Source organism: Labeo rohita, chromosome 22 (assembly GCF_022985175.1).
Source record: "Labeo rohita strain BAU-BD-2019 chromosome 22, IGBB_LRoh.1.0, whole genome shotgun sequence".
NCBI lineage: Eukaryota > Metazoa > Chordata > Actinopteri > Cypriniformes > Cyprinidae > Labeo > Labeo rohita.
Window position 1 is genome coordinate 31,394,905 of NC_066890.1, and position 21,667 is coordinate 31,416,571.

General features: G+C 34.0%; 1 protein-coding gene across 3 annotated transcripts in view; it reads left to right on the forward strand.

Moving 5' to 3' along the window:
* Positions 1-21,667, forward strand: part of ncanb (neurocan b) — a 212,692-nt gene that overhangs the window by 146,338 nt on the left and 44,687 nt on the right. For all 3 annotated transcript variants that reach the window (XM_051095274.1, XM_051095275.1, XM_051095276.1), the window contains exon 10: positions 14,971-15,084. In XM_051095274.1, the coding sequence (XP_050951231.1) occupies positions 14,971-15,084 (114 nt within the window). The remainder of the gene's footprint in view (positions 1-14,970; positions 15,085-21,667) is intronic.

Below are 21,667 nucleotides of genomic sequence, written 5' to 3' on the forward strand. Positions count from 1 at the left end.
TTATTTTTCAAGTCAGCAAACAAAAAGCCTCAACTAGTCAGATCCAATAAATTTAGGGATTGTTACTGGTGGACCACTATGCCTTTTCTAAGGCTCACATCAGTATCTAGAGTACAGTTGTTTTAATTTAGAGTAATTTAAAGAAAGTAAATAATACTTACTAAATTTATTTATTTATTTTTTTACTATTTGTATTTAATATAAAAGCGTAATATTTACTAAAATAATTTTAAAATCAGTTTGAAAGAAATAAGTTGACCTTTAGTAAAAACTAAATTAAAAGAAATAATATAAATATAAATATAAATATTTTACCTCTTTATTCTTTAGATATGAATTTCATTCTGTTCTTTAGTCGTATTACATTACAGTACAAAAAAAACATTAAAATAAATTTTGTGGGGGGAAAATAAATGTTGAGTGTTCTATTGTAGTGTGCACTTGGCTGAAAGCTCAGCTGATGAGGGAATGAAATTATGTGTGCTGGCCTGTGATTGGATGCTGATTCAGCTGGGTCAGTCTTTGTCCATGTGATGCTCCTCTGCAGTAGGATGGGAACAGAATTTGTAAAGCCCAGTCATTTACTGTACATTTGGGGACAAATTGATTTCCTATGAAGTCAGTGTCTGGGTTTTGGAGCCTCTTATCGCTGTGGCAGGTGGATGGACGTGTTGTCCTGGGAATGAGTTCTGGAAATGAATTATGGGGGGTGGGTGCAGGGGGTAGGGTTCTCTTATCTCAGCTTCACCGGGACGGCTATCACGTGAATTTGTGCCAGTGCTTTGAGCTTTCACTCCACTCTGTATTAAATCACAAATGTTTATCACAGATGTCCATGCAGAAGAACAGAGATGCTAATGCTAATATTAAAGGACTGCTAAGCTTTGCTGCATGGTGATTACGTTAGTAACTTTTTTAGGTGTCTATCTATTTATCTTTCTATCTGTCTATCTCTGTTTGTTTGTGTGTCTGTCTGTCTGTCTGTCTGTCTCTTTCCATCCATTTGTCAGTCAGTCTGTCTGCCTGTCTATTCGTCTGTCTGTCTGCCTGCCTATCCATCTATCCGTCTGTCCATCTATCTGTCTGTCTGTAAATCTATCTATCTATCCATCCTTCTGTCCATCTACTGTATATGGCTGTCTGTCTTCCTGTTTAACCGTCTGTCTGTCTGTCTGTCTTTCTGTCTGTCTGCCCATTTATCTGTTTTCCATCCATCTGTCTGACTGTCCATCAATCCATCTGTCTTTCTACCTGTCTGTCCTGTCTGTCTGTGTATCAGTCTATCTATCTGTCTGTCTGTCTGTCTGTCTGTCAATTCACCTGTCTACCTGTCAGTTCATCTGTCTGTCTACCTGTCTATCCATTTGTCTATCTATCCATCTGTCTGTCTGCCTGTCTGTCTATCTCTCTGTCTATCTATCCATCTGTTTGTTTGTCTGTCTGTCTGTCTATCAGTTTATCTGTCTGTCTACCTGTCTATACTTCTGTCTGTCTATCCATCTATCTGTCTGTTTGTCTGTCTGTTCACATGTCTATCATCTGTCTGTCTATCCATCTGCCTACCTATCTATCTGTCTCTCCATTAGTTCATCTGTCTGTGTCTCTCCATCAGTTCATCTGTCTGTCCGTCTACCTGTCTATCCTTCTGTCTATCTATCCATCTATCCGTCTGTCTGTCTGTCTGTCCATCTATCATCTGTCTACTTGTCTATCCATCTGTCTACCTGTCTATCTGTCTGTCTGTTTGTCTGTACATCAGTTCATCTTTTGGTCTGTCTACCTGTCTGTCCATCTATCTATCTATCTATCCATCTGTTTGTCTGTCTGTCTGCCTGTCTGTCTGTCTGTCTGTCTGTCAGTTCATCTGTCTAACTGTCTATCCTTCTGTCTATCTATCCATCTGTCTGTCCATCAGTTCATCTGTCTGTCCATTCGTCGGTCTACCTGTCTGTCTGTCCTTGAATTACTCATCTTTGGTGCATTTCTCACAACACTATTTACATTTGCACAACATTTACTTCAACCTCCACAACATTTAGTCATTTGTGCACATCATAGTAGCAGTTTCTCATTCCTTCCAACAAATTGCAAATGCTTTTGGACATGCATCAATTGCTTTCATACAACTCTCTGCTGTTTTATAACATTATCATTTCTTATGTCATGTCAGTCAAAATTAACTAAACTTGTGAATGCTGAATAGTCATTCCATATAAAACTAATATCATTTCATTCTTGAGTCATTACATACTGTTGAACTAGTTGTCAAAATCTGTCAAGCAAATTTTATAAAAAATTTTAAATATTTTTTTTTCCTGAAAATGTCTTCCAAATTGAACAATTTCTGCAAATGTGCATGAATGATTTACAGACCTATGTATGTTGTAGGTTCAGTTCAATATGTACTGCAATATTGTTTACAATTGTGCACAGCTCTACCCAAAGGGAGTTTATGTTTGTTGTAAATAAGGGTGTATTTATTAGTCTGTCATATGCAGTAAAAATGTGAAACATACATATTCAGTGTCTTGTCTCAGATACCTCACTAAATACATTAATGTCTAGCTTTCTGTAGTTTTCAAATGGCTGTCAAATAGTATATAGTCTGTCTTGAGCATTTTCAGGAAGTGTCACCAAAATCTGACTTTTTGCATAGGAAAAAATTTACAGAGTAAACTGTCATAATGAAAACATGACAAAGCCATTTGACTATCTTGTTCATAAACAATGGTGTCAGGACTTTTCATCTTGATGACACTGACACTTTCATTGACATGAATACTTGCTTTTGAGGAATGAGCTATCCATTTTGAGCAAGTGACACGTCTTTTGCAGGTTATCAACTAGGTTTTGCAGTTTGTACTAATTGTTTTGAGAAATGCATTAACTGTTGTGCAAATGTAAATAGTGTTGTGAGAAATGCACCAAAGCGACTGAGAAAAACTGTAATCTGTCTGTCTGTCCTCCTGTCTAACCATCTCTCTCTCTGTCCATCTGTCTGTCTGCCCTTCTGTCTGTCTACCTGTCCATCCATCCATCTATCCGTCTGTGTCTGTCTGCAACATGCCAATGTCAAATTCTACTGGAGTCAGCTGAGATGTACTTGTGTGTGATTAACTTGACAAAAGTCATGTGAACACGGAGCACTCTGTTAGACAGCTGAAGCAAGTATTAGATAAGAAAGTTATGCAAAATGTGCAGCGCTGCGGGACCCCCGGGAGCAGGATTGAGAAAATTTGAGCAACACAGCTTCCTTGATCCTATTCTTCTGATCCAGGGTTCATCCGTCTGCTGATATCTGATTGATTTTGCCGATTTTGAGGGAAGAGGTGACTTTTTGTACGCACACATGTCGCTATTTATATCCCAGTTAGACAGCAATATCTGATCTCGCACATTGATTAGAGTTGCATTGGGTTTTCAAAGTGCATCATGAAGGTACTCCACCTGGTGGAATATGGCAGAGCTCCTCATTCTCGCATGATCCCCCAAGCTGTGTGGATTGCATCACAGCCAGGGTTAGAGGGGGTTTACAGAATCTATCCTCGGGTACGTAAGCCCTCAGGCCGTCTAGAGTATCTGATCTGGTTGGGGGGAAATCTTCAGCACTGCATCTCACTCCATTCCTCTTGCGCTTCACTTTTCACCACATTGTGCTCCTCTGTTCCTTCCTCTCCCCCCACACTCTCTCTCTCTCCCGTTCTGTGTTTGAAGACAGCTTTGAGAGCAAGTTTGACCTCCCCACACCAGAGAGAGAACAGAGGCACTGTCAGATCTGAGGAGCAACAGTTTGAAATGTTGTGACACCTCTGCTCATTAGCTTCTGCAACGCTCCTCGAGTTGTTGCACTAGCCCTGTCAGCAGTGGCTTGGACACTGCCTGACTTCAGCTCACTAAGATGCTGCCCCTAGTCAAAACCCTGGCACTTTAAACTCGACCCAGACCATCATGATGAATCATCCAGCTGTTTTCCTCCAAACGTCAATTTGATTTGGAAGTACACATGGCAGATGTGTCTAAAACAGTTTGTAGGATTGAGAATACTTTGACTTAATAAGACAGGAGCATTCTGTCTGTCATTATATTTGTCTCTCATTCTATCATTCTGTCTGTTATTCTAGCTATTTATCATTTTGTCTGTCTGTTGTTCTATCATTATGTTTATCTGTCTATCTGCCCGTCCATCTGTCTGTCAATCTTTCTTTCTATAATTCTGTTTGTCGTACTATCCATCATTCTTTCTGTCTGTCATTCTATCTATCTATCGATCTGTCTGTTGTTCTATTTATCATTCTTTCTGTCTGTTGTTCATCTGTCCGTCCATCATACTATCATTCTCTGTCTGTTCTATCCTTCTATCTGTCTGACATTCTGTCTGTTATTTTCTATCTGTCTGTCATTCTATCTATCATTCTGTCGTTCTATCTATCTATCTATCTTTCGTTCTACCATTGTATCATTCTACCTATTGTTCTATCATTCCTTCATTTTCTCTATTGTTCTATCTATCGTTCTGTCATTCTATCTGTGTCGTTCTATCATTCTCTGTCTACTGTTCTATCTATCTATCTATCTGTCTGTCTATCTGTCGATCTGTCTGTTGCTCTATTTATTATTCTTTCTGTCTGTTGTTCATCCGTCTGTCTGTCGTACTATCATTCTCTGTCTGTTGTTCTATTTATTTGTTATTTTCTCTGTTGTTCATTCTATCTATCATTCTGTCTGTCATTCTATCTATCAATCTATTGATTTATCTGTCTGTCTGTCCGTCAATCTGTTGTTTTATAATCCTATCTGTCTGTCGTACTGTCTATCATTCTCTCTGTCTGTCATTCTATCTATCTATCTGTCGATCTGTCTGTCTGTTGTTCTGTTTATTATTCTTTCTGTCTGTTGTTCATCTGTCCGTCTGTTGTACTATCATTCTTTGTCTGTTGTTCTATTTGTCTGACATTCTGTCTGTTATTTTCTCTGTCTTTCATTCTATCTGTCATTCTGTCTGTCATTCTATCTGTCGATCTATCGATTTATCAGTCTGTCATTCTATCTATCTATCTTTCGTTCTACCATTGTATCATTCTACCTATTGTTCTATCATTCCTTCATTTTCTCTATTGTTCTATCTATCGTTCTGTCATTCTATCTGTGTCGTTCTATCATTCTCTGTCTACTGTTCTATCTATCTATCTATCTATCTGTCTGTCTATCTGTCGATCTGTCTGTTGTTCTATTTATTATTCTTTCTGTCTGTTGTTCATCCGTCTGTCTGTCGTACTATCATTCTCTGTCTGTTGTTCTATTTATTTGTTATTTTCTCTGTTGTTCATTCTATCTATCATTCTGTCTGTCATTCTATCTATCAATCTATTGATTTATCTGTCTGTCTGTCCGTCAATCTGTTGTTTTATAATCCTATCTGTCTGTCGTACTGTCTATCGTTCTCTCTGTCTGTCATTCTATCTATCTATCTGTCGATCTGTCTGTCTGTTGTTCTGTTTATTATTCTTTCTGTCTGTTGTTCATCTGTCCGTCTGTTGTACTATCATTCTTTGTCTGTTGTTCTATTTGTCTGACATTCTGTCTGTTATTTTCTCTGTCTTTCATTCTATCTGTCATTCTGTCTGTCATTCTATCTGTCGATCTATCGATTTATCAGTCTGTGGTTCTATCTATCTAACTATGATGTATGATATCTACGATGTTTCAGACCACATTTGACTACAGCCTCTGGTCCTTTTAACCTTAATCAACTCTTATAACAGCAGTAAACCTTACTCATCTATGGGCGTCATTTATCTCAAAACTATCAATAACCGAATGGCCTCTATTGATTGAAGCACACCCATGTGGTTTGCGCAACTGAATGTATCAATCTTTTGGCGTGGCAGTCGCTGTCAGTGGTCTGAGATTCTTTAAATGAAGAAATGTCAGAACGGTATTGATGCATGTGAATGTCAGCCGTCATTTATACCTCTCGGCTCCCAGTGGGTGACTGGCTCCCATTGTGTAGATGTGATTTGTACTGACATATTATTGCATTGCAATCCTTCTCTTCAATCCATCTCCAAATAATCAGCTGTATTCATTTATTTATTTATTCATGATTACTTAATTTTATTTGATTCATTCCTTTTTTTATCGCAATACAATGTAAAAACAATCCCGAACCTGATGCAGACCCAAAGTTATGATGAAATGAAATGAAACTCTGCCGAAACATGACAATTTGCAGGACCCATCACGTTAGCATTATTAGGAGCGTCTCAAGAGACTCTTCTGAGACGCAAATTGATGACTCTGTTTCATCAGTGTTCTGAAAGGAGTGTTTGTGTTTGTGTGTTATTGCAGACCGCCGCCTCAGTAATAGCAACTTGAGGAAAAGATTACAAGGGCTTGGCAGTGCTGCGTACTTCTACGCTTATATATTATTGTTTCATTTTTGTTTGCTCATCAGCTGCTCCTGTTTGCTGATTATCCCACTCCCAGGCACACTCCATAAAGCTCTTCGCGCTGAAAAAGCCATTCTCGCACCGCCGAAGCAATTACAATGAAGACAATCAACAGAAACAGGACACACGCCTCTCTGAAAGAGTGTAATTTATCTTTCAGATGTTAAACAGTAATAAAATAATGTCTCAGAAAGCACGGAATTTCATGCACTCGTTTGGAATGTCATTGTCGACAACTGCAGTGATTCTAATCCTTTGAGGAAATGTCAGGGTTGTCTTGTCATTGTCATACATCTTCAGGGCTCTCCTAAACTTCTCCTTCACGAGGGAATTACAGCACTTTGGAAGAAGTTTGCTGTAATGAAGGTCAAAACAGAAAAGTTTGAAATAGATTATATAAACATTAGTAGAAAATGCTGATACATTCAAATACTCCACTTTGTTGTGGCATATTATCCATCAGTGTGTCCATCCAAAGTTCTTTGTATCATTGTAACGCCCTGTCATTCTGTTGTTCTGTTTATATAATGTAATTCTGATTATATTGCTCCATTATTCTGTCCTTTGTTCTGTCGTTCTACCATGAAATCCATTGTTCTATTAATCTACCTGTCTTTCATTCTATCTTGTGTTCTGTCTGTTATTCTAATGTTTTTTCCATGTAGTTCTAGCTGTCGTTCTGTTACGCTCCATCATTATATTGTTCTGTCCATCTATTATTATTTCTATCTAACCTTCTGTTGTTCTATCATTATGTCTATCTGTCTATCTGTCTATCTATCTATCTATCTATCTTTAATTCTATTCTATCATTCTTGCTATTAGTCTGTGATTCTATCGCTCTGTTGTTTTATCAGTTTATGATTCTATTTTTCCTTTGTTCTGTCTACTATCATTCTTCATTTATCTATCTATCTATCTATCTATCTATCTATCTATCTATCTATCTATCTATCTATCTATCTATCTATCTATCTATCTGTCTGTCTGTCTGTCTGTCTATCTATCTGTCTGTCTATCTATCATTTTTCTATCCATCTATCGTTCATTCTGTTCTATCGTTCTTTTTATAAATCTGTCTATAAATTCTGTCGCTCTTGTTTTATCCGTTTATGTTTCTATCATTCCATTATTTGTTCTGTCTACGTTTTGTTCTATATTTCTGTAATTCTATCATTCTGTTGTTCTCTGTCTATTTATCTATATGTCTGTCTATCTATCTATCATCTATCTATCTATCTATCTATATGTCTGTCTGTCTATCTATCATCTATCTATCTATTAATCTATCTATCTATCTATCATTGTTCTATCCATCTATCGTTAATTCTATTCTATCGTTCTTTTTGTTAATCTGTGATTATATCGCTCTGTTGTTTTATCAGTTTATGATTCTATCATTCCATTATTTGTTCTGTCTACCTTTTGTTCTATATTTCTGTAATTCTATTATTCTGTTGTTCTCTATCTATCTATCTATCTGTCTATCTATCTATCTTTAATTCTATTCTATCGTTCTTGCTATTAGTCTGTGATTCTATCGCTCTGTTGTTTTATCAGTTTATGATTCTGTCGTTTCATTGTTTGTTCTATCTACTATCATTCTTCATCTATCTATCTATCTATCTATCTACCTATCCATCTATCGTTCATTCTATTCTATCGTTCTTTTTATTGATCTGTGATTCTATCGCTCTCTTGTTTTATCAGTTTATGAGTCTATCATTCCATTATTTGGAATTCCATTATATTCCATTATCTATCTATCTATCTATCTATCTATCTATCTATCTATCTATCTATCTATCTATCTATTTATCTGTCTATCTATCTATCTATCTATCTATATGTTCATAATTTTCTAAAAATTCAATTTTAGCATTCATTCTATTCTGTCGTTATTTCTATTAGTCTGTGATTCTATCACTCTTTTGTTTTATTTATCTATCACTCTATCTGTCGTTCTATAGTTCTGTTGTTCTATCTATAATTCATTCTATCTATCACTCTATCAGTCTATGATTCTTTCACTCTGTTGATTCTATCGTTTTATTGTTTATTTGATCTGTTGCTCTCATCTATTATTTTATCTATCTATTGTTCTATCATTGTATCACTCATCTATCATTCTGTCATTCTATCAACTTTTTTAGGCATTTTAGAGTCAATCCATCCATCCATCATTCTATATATCTATCTTGTTTACTCTTTCTACCACTCTTTTTGTTTGTTCTTTCTAATCTATTCTATCTATCATGTTGTTTATCATTCTGTCATTCTATCATATCAACTTCCATTCTATGTATCATTCCTTCTATCGGTCTAGCTACCGTTCTATTTTTTATTTGATCTTTCGCTCAGTATCGGTCTATGATTCTATTGCTCTGTACATATAATGCAATCTATAGTGAGCTTTATTTACATAGAGGTGGTATTTCAGCCACTACTTCAGGTGATTAGTTATATAATCCGTTTCAAACTGAAAAGTTATACAAACATTTGTAGAAAATGCTGATACATTGAAATACTGTGCCAACAGTTCAATGTCTGTATACATGGGCAAGATGGAAGAGATGCACTTTGAGCTTTGGCTTTGAGCAAAGGCTTGGCGGTGCAAACAGCTCGAGGACAGAGGGGCGCTGCATCCCAAACAGCTGATGCATTGCAAATCGGCCACTGTCAGATCCGTTCACATTTTCAATCATCATTATTTCAAGCCAGAAGCATGGCGTGATAAAATATCATCTGAGAGAAGTTGTGGAAGAGAGTCCTTGCATTGTGGTATTGATCTTTCTCTTCTCGGGACGTTATTAGATTCTGATCCCATGAAAAAGCGCTGGATGGATCATTTGGCCGTGAAATAGTTGATTGCATTTGAGGTCTCATTTATAAGAGAAGGGAGGACTGTTTACATTTTATTTGGCACGTCATTTACAAATGCCCCAGCAGCTGCTGAAATTGAAAACATAAATCTGCTCAACACCAAACTAAGCATCTTCCCTCCGGCTCTCGGAAGCTGCGGAAAATGCTCAAAAGCCAATGTCAGAAGGGACAGGGTTGACTGACTAAAGCTGCCCTCAGCTGTATTGTACAATGTTTTCAGCACAAAATTCTGGCCCTGTTTGTCTCGTGTGGCCTCTCTTCCTGTCCAGCCAGCTCTCAGGACACTTGTTTTACTAAAGCTGCTGCCAAAATACTATTGGTCTCCAGAGGAGGGGAGGGATGCCCGGCCGGTGTGTCTAGAGGAGCCATTCAAGCATGAAGCATGTAGTGTGCACATCCCAGCGGCCCATTTGATGTTTACTGTACCATTTGTACTTCATTTGAGATGTGAGTGATTTATTTTGAGCCAGTTTTGTCCATTTGTGGACATTTTAGGTGAGCAGTTTTTACATTGACATGAATTGCAAATCTGTGGGATGTGAATCTTAAGTAATGTAATGATGCTGATTCCTTGATTCTGGTTCTTTAAGTGTTTCATTAACGATTCTTTTAGTAGTTCAAATTTAAATTAAGACTGCTAAGCTACTAATAATTCCATTTGATTTAAATAATCTATTTTAGAATATTAATTCTTGCAAAATGTTTCACACAGAACTTTTTACAGACCTTTAAAAATATTAAATGTCTGTAAATACATTTAAATATATTTGTTAAGTGAAGTAAATGTTACAAATAGTAACCAAAAAAATCACAGATTTAATTGCAACAGGTTCCTTTTTAGTCTGACATGAGTAAAATTAAATGATTACAGTAAGAGAAAGCTCTCTGATTGATTTTTTAATATTTTTGATTCGCTCAAAAGAACTGCTCATAAGAATCATTCATTCAGGAATCAGACTACACTAGTTGCGCTGTATGTTTTTCCTAAGAGTCATTTGTTTTAGAATTGAATAACGCTGGTCATGCTGTTTATTTTTGATTTACTAAAATTAACAGCTCATAAAAGTAAATCATTCAGGAATTGGACTACACCAGTTGCTCTGTATGTTTTTGATTCACTCAAACTAGTTCATAAGAGTAATTTGTTTAGGGAATTGAATTATAGTGGTCATGCTGTTTATGTTGAATTTACTTGAGGACCACTCATAAGAATCGTCCATTAAGGAATTGGACTACGCTGGTAGCAAACGTTTTTGATTCACTTAAACTGGTTCATAAGAGTCATTTGTTTGGGAATTGAATTACACTGGTAGTGCTGTTTATGTTTCATTAATTAAAAAGAACCACTCTTAAGAATCATTCATTGAGGAATCACACAACATTGGTTGTGCTGTGTGTTTTTGTTTCACTCAAACTTGTTCACAAGAGTCATTTGTTCTGGACTTGAGTCACACTGGTCATGCTGTTCATGTTTGATTCACTAAAAGGAAGTGCTCAAAAGAATCATTCATTCAGGAATCAGACTACACTGGTTGCGCTGTGTGTTTTTGATTCACTCAAACTTATTCATAAGAGTCATTTGTTTCAGAATTGAATTACACTGGTCATGCTGTTTATGTTTGGTTAACTAAAAAGAGCCACTCGGAAGAATCATTCATTTAGGATTCAGACAACATTGGTTGCGCTGTGTGTTTTTGTTTCACTCAAACTTGTTCATAAGAGTCATTTGTTCTGGACTTGAGTCACACTGGTCATGCTGTTTATGTTTGATTCACTAAAAGGAAGTGCTCAAAAGAATCATTCATTCAGGAATCAGACTACACTGGTTGCGCTGTGTGTTTTTGTTTCACTCAAACTTGTTCATAAGAATCATTTGTTTCGGACTTGAGTCACACTGGTCATGCTGTTTTTGTTTGATTCACTAAAAAGAAGTGCTCGAAAGAATCATTCATTCAGGAATCAGAGTTCAGTGGTTGCGTTGTACGTTTTTGATTCACTGAAAAGAACCGGTCCATAAGAGTCATTTGTTTAGGGATTGAACTACACTGGTTGCTGTTGATTAATTCTACAGCTTTTTACTGCTGTTTTATTATACGCTGGAGGTGTGCTTTGTATGGATGCACTAATGAGGGAAGCATGACTCTGTTATCCACCCTCTGTGATTCCTGGGATTGGGTCTCTAGACTTGCCAACTCTTTCCCTACTTGAAGTCAGCTGACACTTTGATACAGTAGTTCTACCACTGCGTTGCTTTGATACAGCAGAGCTCCGCTTTCATCCCAGCGTGTTTCTTGAGCATCTAAAACCTCATTAGTCCAGCCATGGGTGTTTTATACTCCAGGCAAAGTGGAGATGATCCAGCCGCCCTCTGCCTTTGCCCTCTCTGGAGCCCAGGAGATACACTCTGATGGTTTGTAGACTAGAGGCTCTCGTTTGCCAGCTGTGTCTTAATTGATTTTGCCCTCAAGCTTGGGATGAGCAGAAGAAATGGTTGCGGGCAGGTGGACTATTGGATTTAAAGTGTGTGTGTGTATGTCTGTATGCACCCCCAGCTGACCCGGGTCTAATTTTATGCGTGGCTATGTTTATGTGTGGAGCGATGAGAGTCTGAGAGGCTTTTATAATGGAAATTTAGTTCAGAGCTCAGAAATGTTCAACTTTAGCGGTAGGTTTTTTTTCTGTTCTTCTGCTTAATGCCAAAGGGTCTTAAAAGTATATGTTTTATTTATTTAAAACATATACTTAAATATTTAATCTTTATATTTCTTCAGGGTTTTCTACAGTTTGATAACCACAAATAAGTTTATTTATTTAAACATTTTTAATAGATTAATGTATATATATATATATATATATATATAGTATTATATTTATGCAAGAATAAAATGTAATAACATAAATGCAGGCATGCATGAATTACTGTATTGCGTTAAACCTATATTATATCAATTTCATCTCCACTTGTTTATTTATTTATTACGTATTTATTGTTTGTTTGTTTCAGCTATGAAGTATTTATTTAGTTTTATTCTCAGAAATGTTATATAATAATATTATATATTATATTGTTGTATTTATTTATTTATTTAAAAAGTATGGTTAAATATTAATTTTTGTTTTTGTAACCACAAACTGTACAACTTTGTTAATTCATTCATTCATTCACTGTTAGTGTACATTTAATTATATTTATGCAAGAATAAAATTTAATAACATAAATGCAGTGTAATATATTATATATATTATATCTCAAAACAAATTTTGTCTCCATTTATTTATTTATGAAGTATTTTAGATTTATCCTCAGCTGTTATACAATAATATTATTTATTATGTTGTATTTATTTATTTGAAACGTACGCTTAAATAATTAATTTAATATTTAGTTTTTGTCACCACAAACTGTACAACTTTATTTATTTAGTCATTCATTCATTTACTTATGTATTTATTGTTTGTTTGTTTGTTGTAGTAATTATTAATTTAGTTTTATTTTTAGAAATGTTATATAATAATAATCTTATTTATTATATTGTTGTATTTATTTATTTAAAACTTTTGCTTAAATATGAAATTTGATATTTAGTTTTGGAACCACAAACTACAACTATTTATTTATTCATTCATTCATTGTTAGTATATATTTAATTATATTTATGCAAGAATAAAAATTAATAACATAAATTCAAGCATGCATAAATTACTGTATTATGTTAAAGCTATTTTATATCTCAAAAGTAATTTAATCTCCATTTATTTATTGTTGTTTGTTTATTTGTTTTAGATATTATGAAGTATTTATTTAATTTTATTCTCAGATATGTTATATAATATTTATTATTATACTATTGTATTTATTTATTTATTTATTATTTAAAACCTGTGCTTAAATATTTATTTTAACATCATATAAATGCAGTCATGCGTACATAAATTGCTGTATTATATTAAAGCTATATTATTTATTTAGTTATTATGAAGTGTTTATTTAGTTTTATTCTCAGATATGTTATATAATAATATTATTTATTAAACTGTTGTATTTCCTTATTTCTTTAAAAACTTATGCTTAAATACTTAATTTAATATTTATTTTTTTGTAACCACAAACTTATTATTTGTTTGTTTGTTCATTCATCCATTTATTGTTAGTATATATTTATATTTTTGCAAGTGTAAAATTTAATAACATAAATGCATTTATTTATTATAAAGTATTTATTTATTTATTTTATCCTCAGCTGTCATATAATATTATTTAATATATTGTTGCATTCATTTATTTAAAATTAATGCTTAAATATTTAGTTTTTGTAACCACAAACTGTACAACTCATTTATTATTGTTAGTATATTTTATGTATTTAACTACATTTATACATAAACAACCCGTAAAAAATATGTAAATATTTAAAATATGTAAATATTGCATAAATCGTGTTTCATGTCCATTTATGTATTTATTTTTGTTTTAGCAATTATGAAGTATTTAGTAATGCTTTTTAGTAAAGTATTTAGTAAGTAAATGTTGTTTTTAAAATATTTAGTGCAAGCAAACAAACAAACAAATAAATAAATCTTTACATTTCTTTAGGGGTTTTTTTTAGTTACCACAAACAATACAAGTATGCTATTTTTACCTGATGGTTTATAGATGCATGTCAGAAATTGTATTTATGTTGTAGCAACAGGAATCAGGATTAAGATAATAATTGCATGAAAAATCACAACAAACAAATGCTGTTTTTATTTATGCAATATTTTAGATGTACCTATTAAAAAATATCACATTAAACTAGTGTTTTTAAAATCTACAAGATACATTACATGACATTTGGCTTTGGGCCACCAAAAACAATTTGAGTTGCACGAAATGAACCTCAACAGATTGCAGCCCGGAGATTTCTAATAAGAAGCTGATGTCCAAGTCATTATGTCATTTGCACGCTGCTTTTTCACAGTTAACTTTTATGGCGCATTAACTTGCAAAATGACATTACGAAATGTCAAGTTTACCATCACAGCTGTCATGCTGAAAAATCTGGAGATGTGCCAGTGACGTTTATGCAAATGTGCTTGGTAACCTGGAAATTGATTTGAGTTAAACTAGTGTAAATAACACTAATGTGTCTAAAGCACAGACTGAAAACCAAATACCAAAACATTTGGTCATGACAGAAACACTGAGAGAAACAATATAGGTTGAACTGTAGCTGTATGTACAGTTCCTGAAGTAAGATCTTGAAGAAAGGCTCAGCAAATACATTTTCAATGCAAGCGGATGACTAATTCCCCCCTGTGTCCACAAAGATTTGATATTCACAGCTGGTCCGGGTTCTTTTCCGCACAAGCGTGTTTGTAAAAAGGGTCCATCTCATTATTATAGTGATTTCAGTCTTAGTATTGTACAAGTTCATTTCTGAAACGCCAGCGAGACGTTTTACCTCAGTAATTGGAAATATAGCAATGTTAGGACATATGTTAGTTTGAAAATAGAAAAATAATGAGAACAAAATCGCAACTTTCAGAAGTGCCGTTTTATAGCACCTGCGCTACTTTCTCAGCTCTAATGAAATGGTAAAAAAGCACAACCCAAAGCGTTGTTTCTGAATCTCTTTGTCTTGGTTTGTTCTCACAGATATTGATGACTGTCAGTCCAATCCGTGTCAGAATGGAGGCACCTGCATCGATGAGATCAACTCTTTCGTGTGCCTGTGTCTGCCCAGCTATGGCGGAGCAACCTGTGAGAAAGGTAATGAAATAACACACATGTGCACTTGCATGCTAATGATGGAATATATGGGATAACAGAGATTTTGGAGATTGTGATCTGGTTCCAGAAGGTAAGGCTGCTCTCATGAGTGCTGACACCCTGGAGTTTACATCTCTGAAAACACAGAAATTTTTTTCAAGCAGACGTTATCTCCACTAACAAACTGCATATTTGAAGTCTAAACAAGTACATTCTTGTCTAAAAACTGTTAAAACTACATTCCGTGACACAAAAACAGTATTATTTATAAAATTAGAGTGGATTTGGGTGTCCGCCGTGACACTCGCTGTGAGAAATACCACAAGCGGAGTGATACAAATGGTGAAACGGTTAGAGTGCTGTTATCACTAGAATATTTCACTACTCTTAGCCAATCAGATTTGAGAACCAGTAGGAACTGCTGTATAAATATATTATATAATACAGAGATATTTCAGTATAATTTATATGTTATTTTAGTGTTTAGTAATATTTTAAATTATATTTTTTTATATTTTCAGTTTTGATGTTAATTTTAATAAGTGAATTTTTATTTTGTTTTTATGTGCTTTTAGCATTTTTATTATTTTAGTTAAAGTGTTAGTAATTTTAGCATTTCAACATGTTTTGTTTCATTTAGTTGCCAAGGCAGCATTTGTTGTTGTTGTTGTTGTTTTCGTAGAATTTTGTTTTAGTTTAATTTCAGCTTTTTTACTTTAAATAATAAAAACAAGTTTTAATAGTTTAGTAATTAGTAGTTAGTTAACGACAACAATACAGATATTATGTCATTTTAATTAAAGTAAAAAATAAATAAATCAATAAAATTTGTCGCAAACTGATACTAGTATAAATACTATATACTATTAACTATATAGAAAATTTGTTGCCAGGAAAAATAACTGGTTAATTCCTATTTAATATACATTTCAGTGTTCACTATGTATAACAATAATAATAATAATAATAATAATAATAAACATTTAGCTATATTTGGTGAATATTTAATGTTAGTGATTTTACAAGTTCAACTTTTTTCATTTCAGTTAACATTTTGTTGTTGTTTTTAATTAATACAGATATTATTAATTAATTAACGTGCCGTTATATATATAACAACACAGATATTATGTAATGTGAAATAAATAAAGTTGTTGTGATATATATAACAACACAGATATTATGTAGTCTGAAAATAGATAAATAAATAAATAAATAATCATATGTATAACAACACATGTATTATGTAATGTGATAAATAAATAAATTTGCTGTAAAAAAAATAAAATTGCTAATATTTTATATATATATATATATATATATATATATATAATTAGTTAATTTGCTGTGATACGTATAACACAGATTTTATGTAATGTGAAAATAAATAAATAAATAATCATATATCATATGTATAACAACGCATGTATTATGTAATGTGAAAGAACATAAATAAATAAATTTGCTGCGATATATATATATATCAACACAGATATTGTGTAATGTAAAAATAAATAAATACATAAATTTGCCGTGATATATACACATATATATATAACAACACACATATTATGTAATGTGAAAAAAATAATAATAATTAATTAGTTAATTTGCTGTGATAAGTATAACAACACAGATATGATGTAATGAGAAATAAATAAATAAATTTGGTGTAATATGTATAACAACACAGATACGTAATGTGAAAATTACGGAACCCCTTAAGGGACATGGTGGTGAAAAAAATCAGAGTGAGTGAAAAAAAAATTCAGGGTGGGAGGAAAAATATTTTTCAGATTTTTTTGCGTTCCCTCGCAAAACTTTGCGTTCTCTCGCAAAGTTTTTTGCGTTCTCTCGCAAAACTTTTGCGTTCTCTCGCAAAGTTTTTTGCGTTCTCTCGCAAAACTTTTGCGTTCTCTCGCAAAGTTTTTTGCGTTCTCTCGCAAAACTTTTGCGTTCTCTCGCAAAGTTTTTTTGCGTTCCCTCGCAAAACTTTTGCGTTCTCTCGCAAAACCGGTTGGGTTCGGACAAACACTTCCTGTTTACTCAGCTCAGTATGTTCACAACGGAGCGGTTCATATAAGTTTTATACTGAACTTGAACTCAAGTGGCCTATTATAGATATACAGTCATTTAATTGCTTATAGTTTAAGGCACGATTTGGGAAAATCCTAAAACGCTTAATGTGGATTAATGTACTAAAACAGTGACAGCGGAGGCCCAATTCGGTATTAATAAATGCTATTCATACTAATAAAAATTTTAATATTAATAGCATTACTCTCAATAAAGCAGTCATAAATGCAACTTGCTTTTCTTCCCACAGAAAACCTTTAGGATACAGAAAACGCTTAATGGAAGCTAATGGACGAATTAAGACGGTATTTGTAGTTACAGTGGTTTAAGTATAGTAACCATGGTTAATTTGTTTGCTGCTTGTTTAAAAAAAAAAAAAAATTATAAGTTTTTGAAAGGAAAAATAAAACAAACAAGTCACGTAGCCTGTTAGTCCCATTTTATTCAGAAATAATACTACCAGCAGGCCTACAGCGTGTTATAATACCAACATTATAAACACACATAGCCTAGGCCATTAGTTCCCTGCACTTCACAGCAAATCCTTTAAATTTAACCGTTTTCAGAACAGACCAAAAACTAAAACCAAAAAACTATAACTTATTCATTTTTAATGAATACATATAATATAATGCAGTATATAATAATAGGTATAAGCTTATAGCTATAAATAAACTAAAAGAAATAATTTAAAGCGAAACTGAAAGTATGGGCTCACGTATGGCTCTCCTTCAGCACAAATCCAAATGTTTCCATATTCACAATGTATTTGCAGCTAAACCATTAAATTAACCGGGCTTTGTACGTTCCAATATCGACATGAAAAAATCATAGTGAACAAAAATGTGCTGCAGTGGATTGGACCGGTGCTCACGCTGTACGACACAGACTAATACAGACTATTTGAACTGACTAGTGTAAGTTTGTATCTGTTTGGGTGATTCTGTGTATTATTTCAATAATGAACAGGCTGCGAGGCGCCAGCGCGATCAAACAGCTGAAATATAAAAACTGTAAAAAAAAAAAAAAAAAAAAATATATATATATATATATATATATATATATATATATATATATAATATAAAAACTGTCTTCCATACAGAAAAATACCCTGTGCGAGTTATTGTTTTTCATGTTTAAAATAGGAGAATGCAATATCCAAACGACTGCAAATGCAACATTTATTTTATATAGCAGTTCAACAAAAAGGGTAATATTAAGTGACATTTTAAATGTAGCCTACATTTTAAACACGTTTGTTATATTTAACGAAATAATAATAGTTCCAACGAAATCCGCAACAGAACTGGCGTCTCTCCAAGCAACAGCGGTGTTTCGTTTCTGAATTAATCTGCAGCTTTGAACCATTCGGAGAGTCCGTGATTAATCACCCATTCATAACTACAACCATTTGCTTAGTTATTGAATGAATGAATGAATGAATGACGGGACGCCTTGCTCATTAAGACAGTGACATGCCGCCACCTACTGGAACGTTTGAGAACCACTAGTTTAATGGATTACTTCATTAATTGCCTATTTTTAATAAAACATAAAATGTTGGCTTTTTATATCATTGTCTTCTTATATTAAGCTAAGGTACATTGGAGAGCTTTCTGTTCATATTCGGGGCTTACCTGCTTTCTTACATTTAAAATGTATAACAAACTCTATACCGAGTTCGGCCTTTTATACTCTATTATCCCGTTAAGTTTTCTTTCTGGGGGATACGCTTAACGTGCAATTTAGCGGGTTACGTTTATATACTGAGCTATTCTGGTATATAAGGTGTGTACTGAACTTGGTCCTACAGTGTTTTACATTTTAGAATGTACCAAAATCGTGCCTTGATGTATTTATATAATAGCCTACTTGAGTCCAAGTTCAGAATCAAACTCTATGAGTCGCTCAATTGCGAACGTGCAATGTAGGAACCACTACAAGCTGTAAAGTAAACAGATAGTGTTTGTCCGAACTCAACTGGTTTTGCGAGGGAACGCAAAAAAGTTTTGCGAGGGAACGCAAAGTTTTGCGAGAGAACGCAAAAGTTTTGCGAGAGAACGCAAAAGTTTTGCGAGGGAACGCAAAAAAACTTTGCGAGAGAACGCAAAATTTTGCGAGGGAACGCAAAGTTTTGCGAAGGAACGCAAATGTTTTGCGAGAGAACGCAAAAAAATCTGAAAAATATTTTTCCTCCCACCCTGAATTTTTTTTCACTCACTCTGATTTTTTTCACCACCATGTCCCTTAAGGGGCTCCGTAGAAAATAAATAAATTAATTAATTAAATTAATTTGCCGTTATATATATAACAACACAGATATTATGTAATGTGAAAATAAATAAAAAAATAAATAAATAAATTTGCTGTGATATAGAGAGGGGCAAATTTCTATATTTATTTAAACAAAATATACTGACATTGAAGTACTAAAATTACTAACACTTAAACTAAAAATACTAAAAGCACATAAAACAAAAAGAAACAAACTACACTTAAACTAATATTAACATTAAAAATAAAATAGAAATATAATTTTAAATATTACTATATACTATAATATACATAATGCTAAAAAATATCTGTATAATATAATATCATTTAATATAATAATATAATATATGTGAGAATAAAACTAAATTACTTCATAATAACTGAATAAATGAAAATAGCACATGGACATGAAATATTGTTCTGAGCTAACTCAATAAAAAGTTATGTTTATATATCAAACAATAAATCAATAAAGTACTCAAACTTAAAATCAAACTAATGTTTCTAGTCTATTTAGTATTGTTCATACTTTAGTAGTTGGGGAAAAAACAAAAACAGGCCTTTACTCTGATAGCAATTGGTGCAGCTGGCCTAGGTGAGTCCTGTCAAACTAAACAAGCCGCACATGTACTGAGACGCAGCACATTTAATCCTGGTGTAATCCAAGTGGTGTCAGACCTCCACAGGACCATCTCTTTCTCCAGCCTGAATGTGTTTGCTGTACCGTCCTATGGCCTTACAACCAAGCGTTCAGCTGCAAGGCAATGAAGCATGGGCGATCAATCCCATCCCCGCCGTGAGAGAGAGAAAGTGAGACAGAGAGGGAAACGGGAGTGAGAAAACAGAGGAAGCAGTTGGAGGAAAGCAGTCGGGACTTGCAATCGCTCTGGTGGAGCGAAACGCACCCTCACCCGAATCCTCCCCTCCAAATGCAGCCTCCAAAGAGAGCGAGGAGGAAGCCCTCCCATCATACACACACTTTATGTCTTGTAAAGTGGGCCGGAGGAATGGGAGCAGTAGACTGGAACGGGTCCGTGGCTGCCCTTCTGCTGGTGACAGGATGTTCGTTTTTGGGTGAAGTAGTCTATTAACATGCAGGACTAGTGTCAGTGTCTGTAGCTTTTAATTTATATTTAATACTCTAACAGTGCTTCATTAAATGCTTGATTCTGATTGGTCAAAGTATGTGGCAGACAGTTGGGGTCCACCAAACTCAGGTCAAACCTTCAGACTGTTCTTACTCGGGTTGCTATGTCTTTTCTAACCGATGCGACTGATGATTTTCGTTAAATGGACGATCAAAACTACGAAAAGTCCCATAGACTTTCATTGCACAGTAAGACTAATGCAGTATTTAAGCTATCGCTAGCAAAGCTTAATTACTATCCTAAGACAACATGCTGAATGATGCTAGCAATACTAAAATGTGTTAGCAATTGCTAGTCACGCTAAAAACATGCTTATCATGCTAACAACATGTTAACAACATGCTGACATGCTAATTGTGCAAGCAACATGCTAGTCATGATCAAAAATATGTTAGTAACGTTAATAATGTTAAAACATGCTAGCAACATGCTAATCACATTAGCAATGCTAAAAACATGTTAGCAACATGTTGACAACATGGTAATCATGCTAACAACATGCTAATCATGCTAGAAACATGTTAACAACATGCTAAAAAAGGCTAATTGTGCAAGCAGCATGCTAATCACATTAGCTATGTGCTAACAACATGCTAACCATGCTAAAAACACATTAGCAGCATACTAACATGTTAATCATGCTAAAAACATGCTAGAAACATGCTAATCATGACAGTGATGTGTTCAGAGCATGGCAATGATGCTAGAAACATGTTAACAACATGCTAATCATGCTAGAAACATGTTAATTATGCTAGAAACATGCTAGAAACGTGTTAATCATGGTAGAAACTTGATAGTAACATGACATGCTAACTATGGTGGAAACATGTTAGCAAACATACTAACAACAGGTTAATCATGCCAAAACATGCTAGAAACATGTTAATCATGATAGTAAGGTGTTCGGAGCATGCTAATGATGCTAGAAACATGCTAACAACATGTTAATCATGCTAGAAACATGTTAGCACAATCTAATCATATTAGAAACATGCTAATCATGCTAGAAACATGTTAGATAGCACTATGACATGTTAATCATGCCAACAACATGCTAGAAACATGCTAATCATGACAGTAAT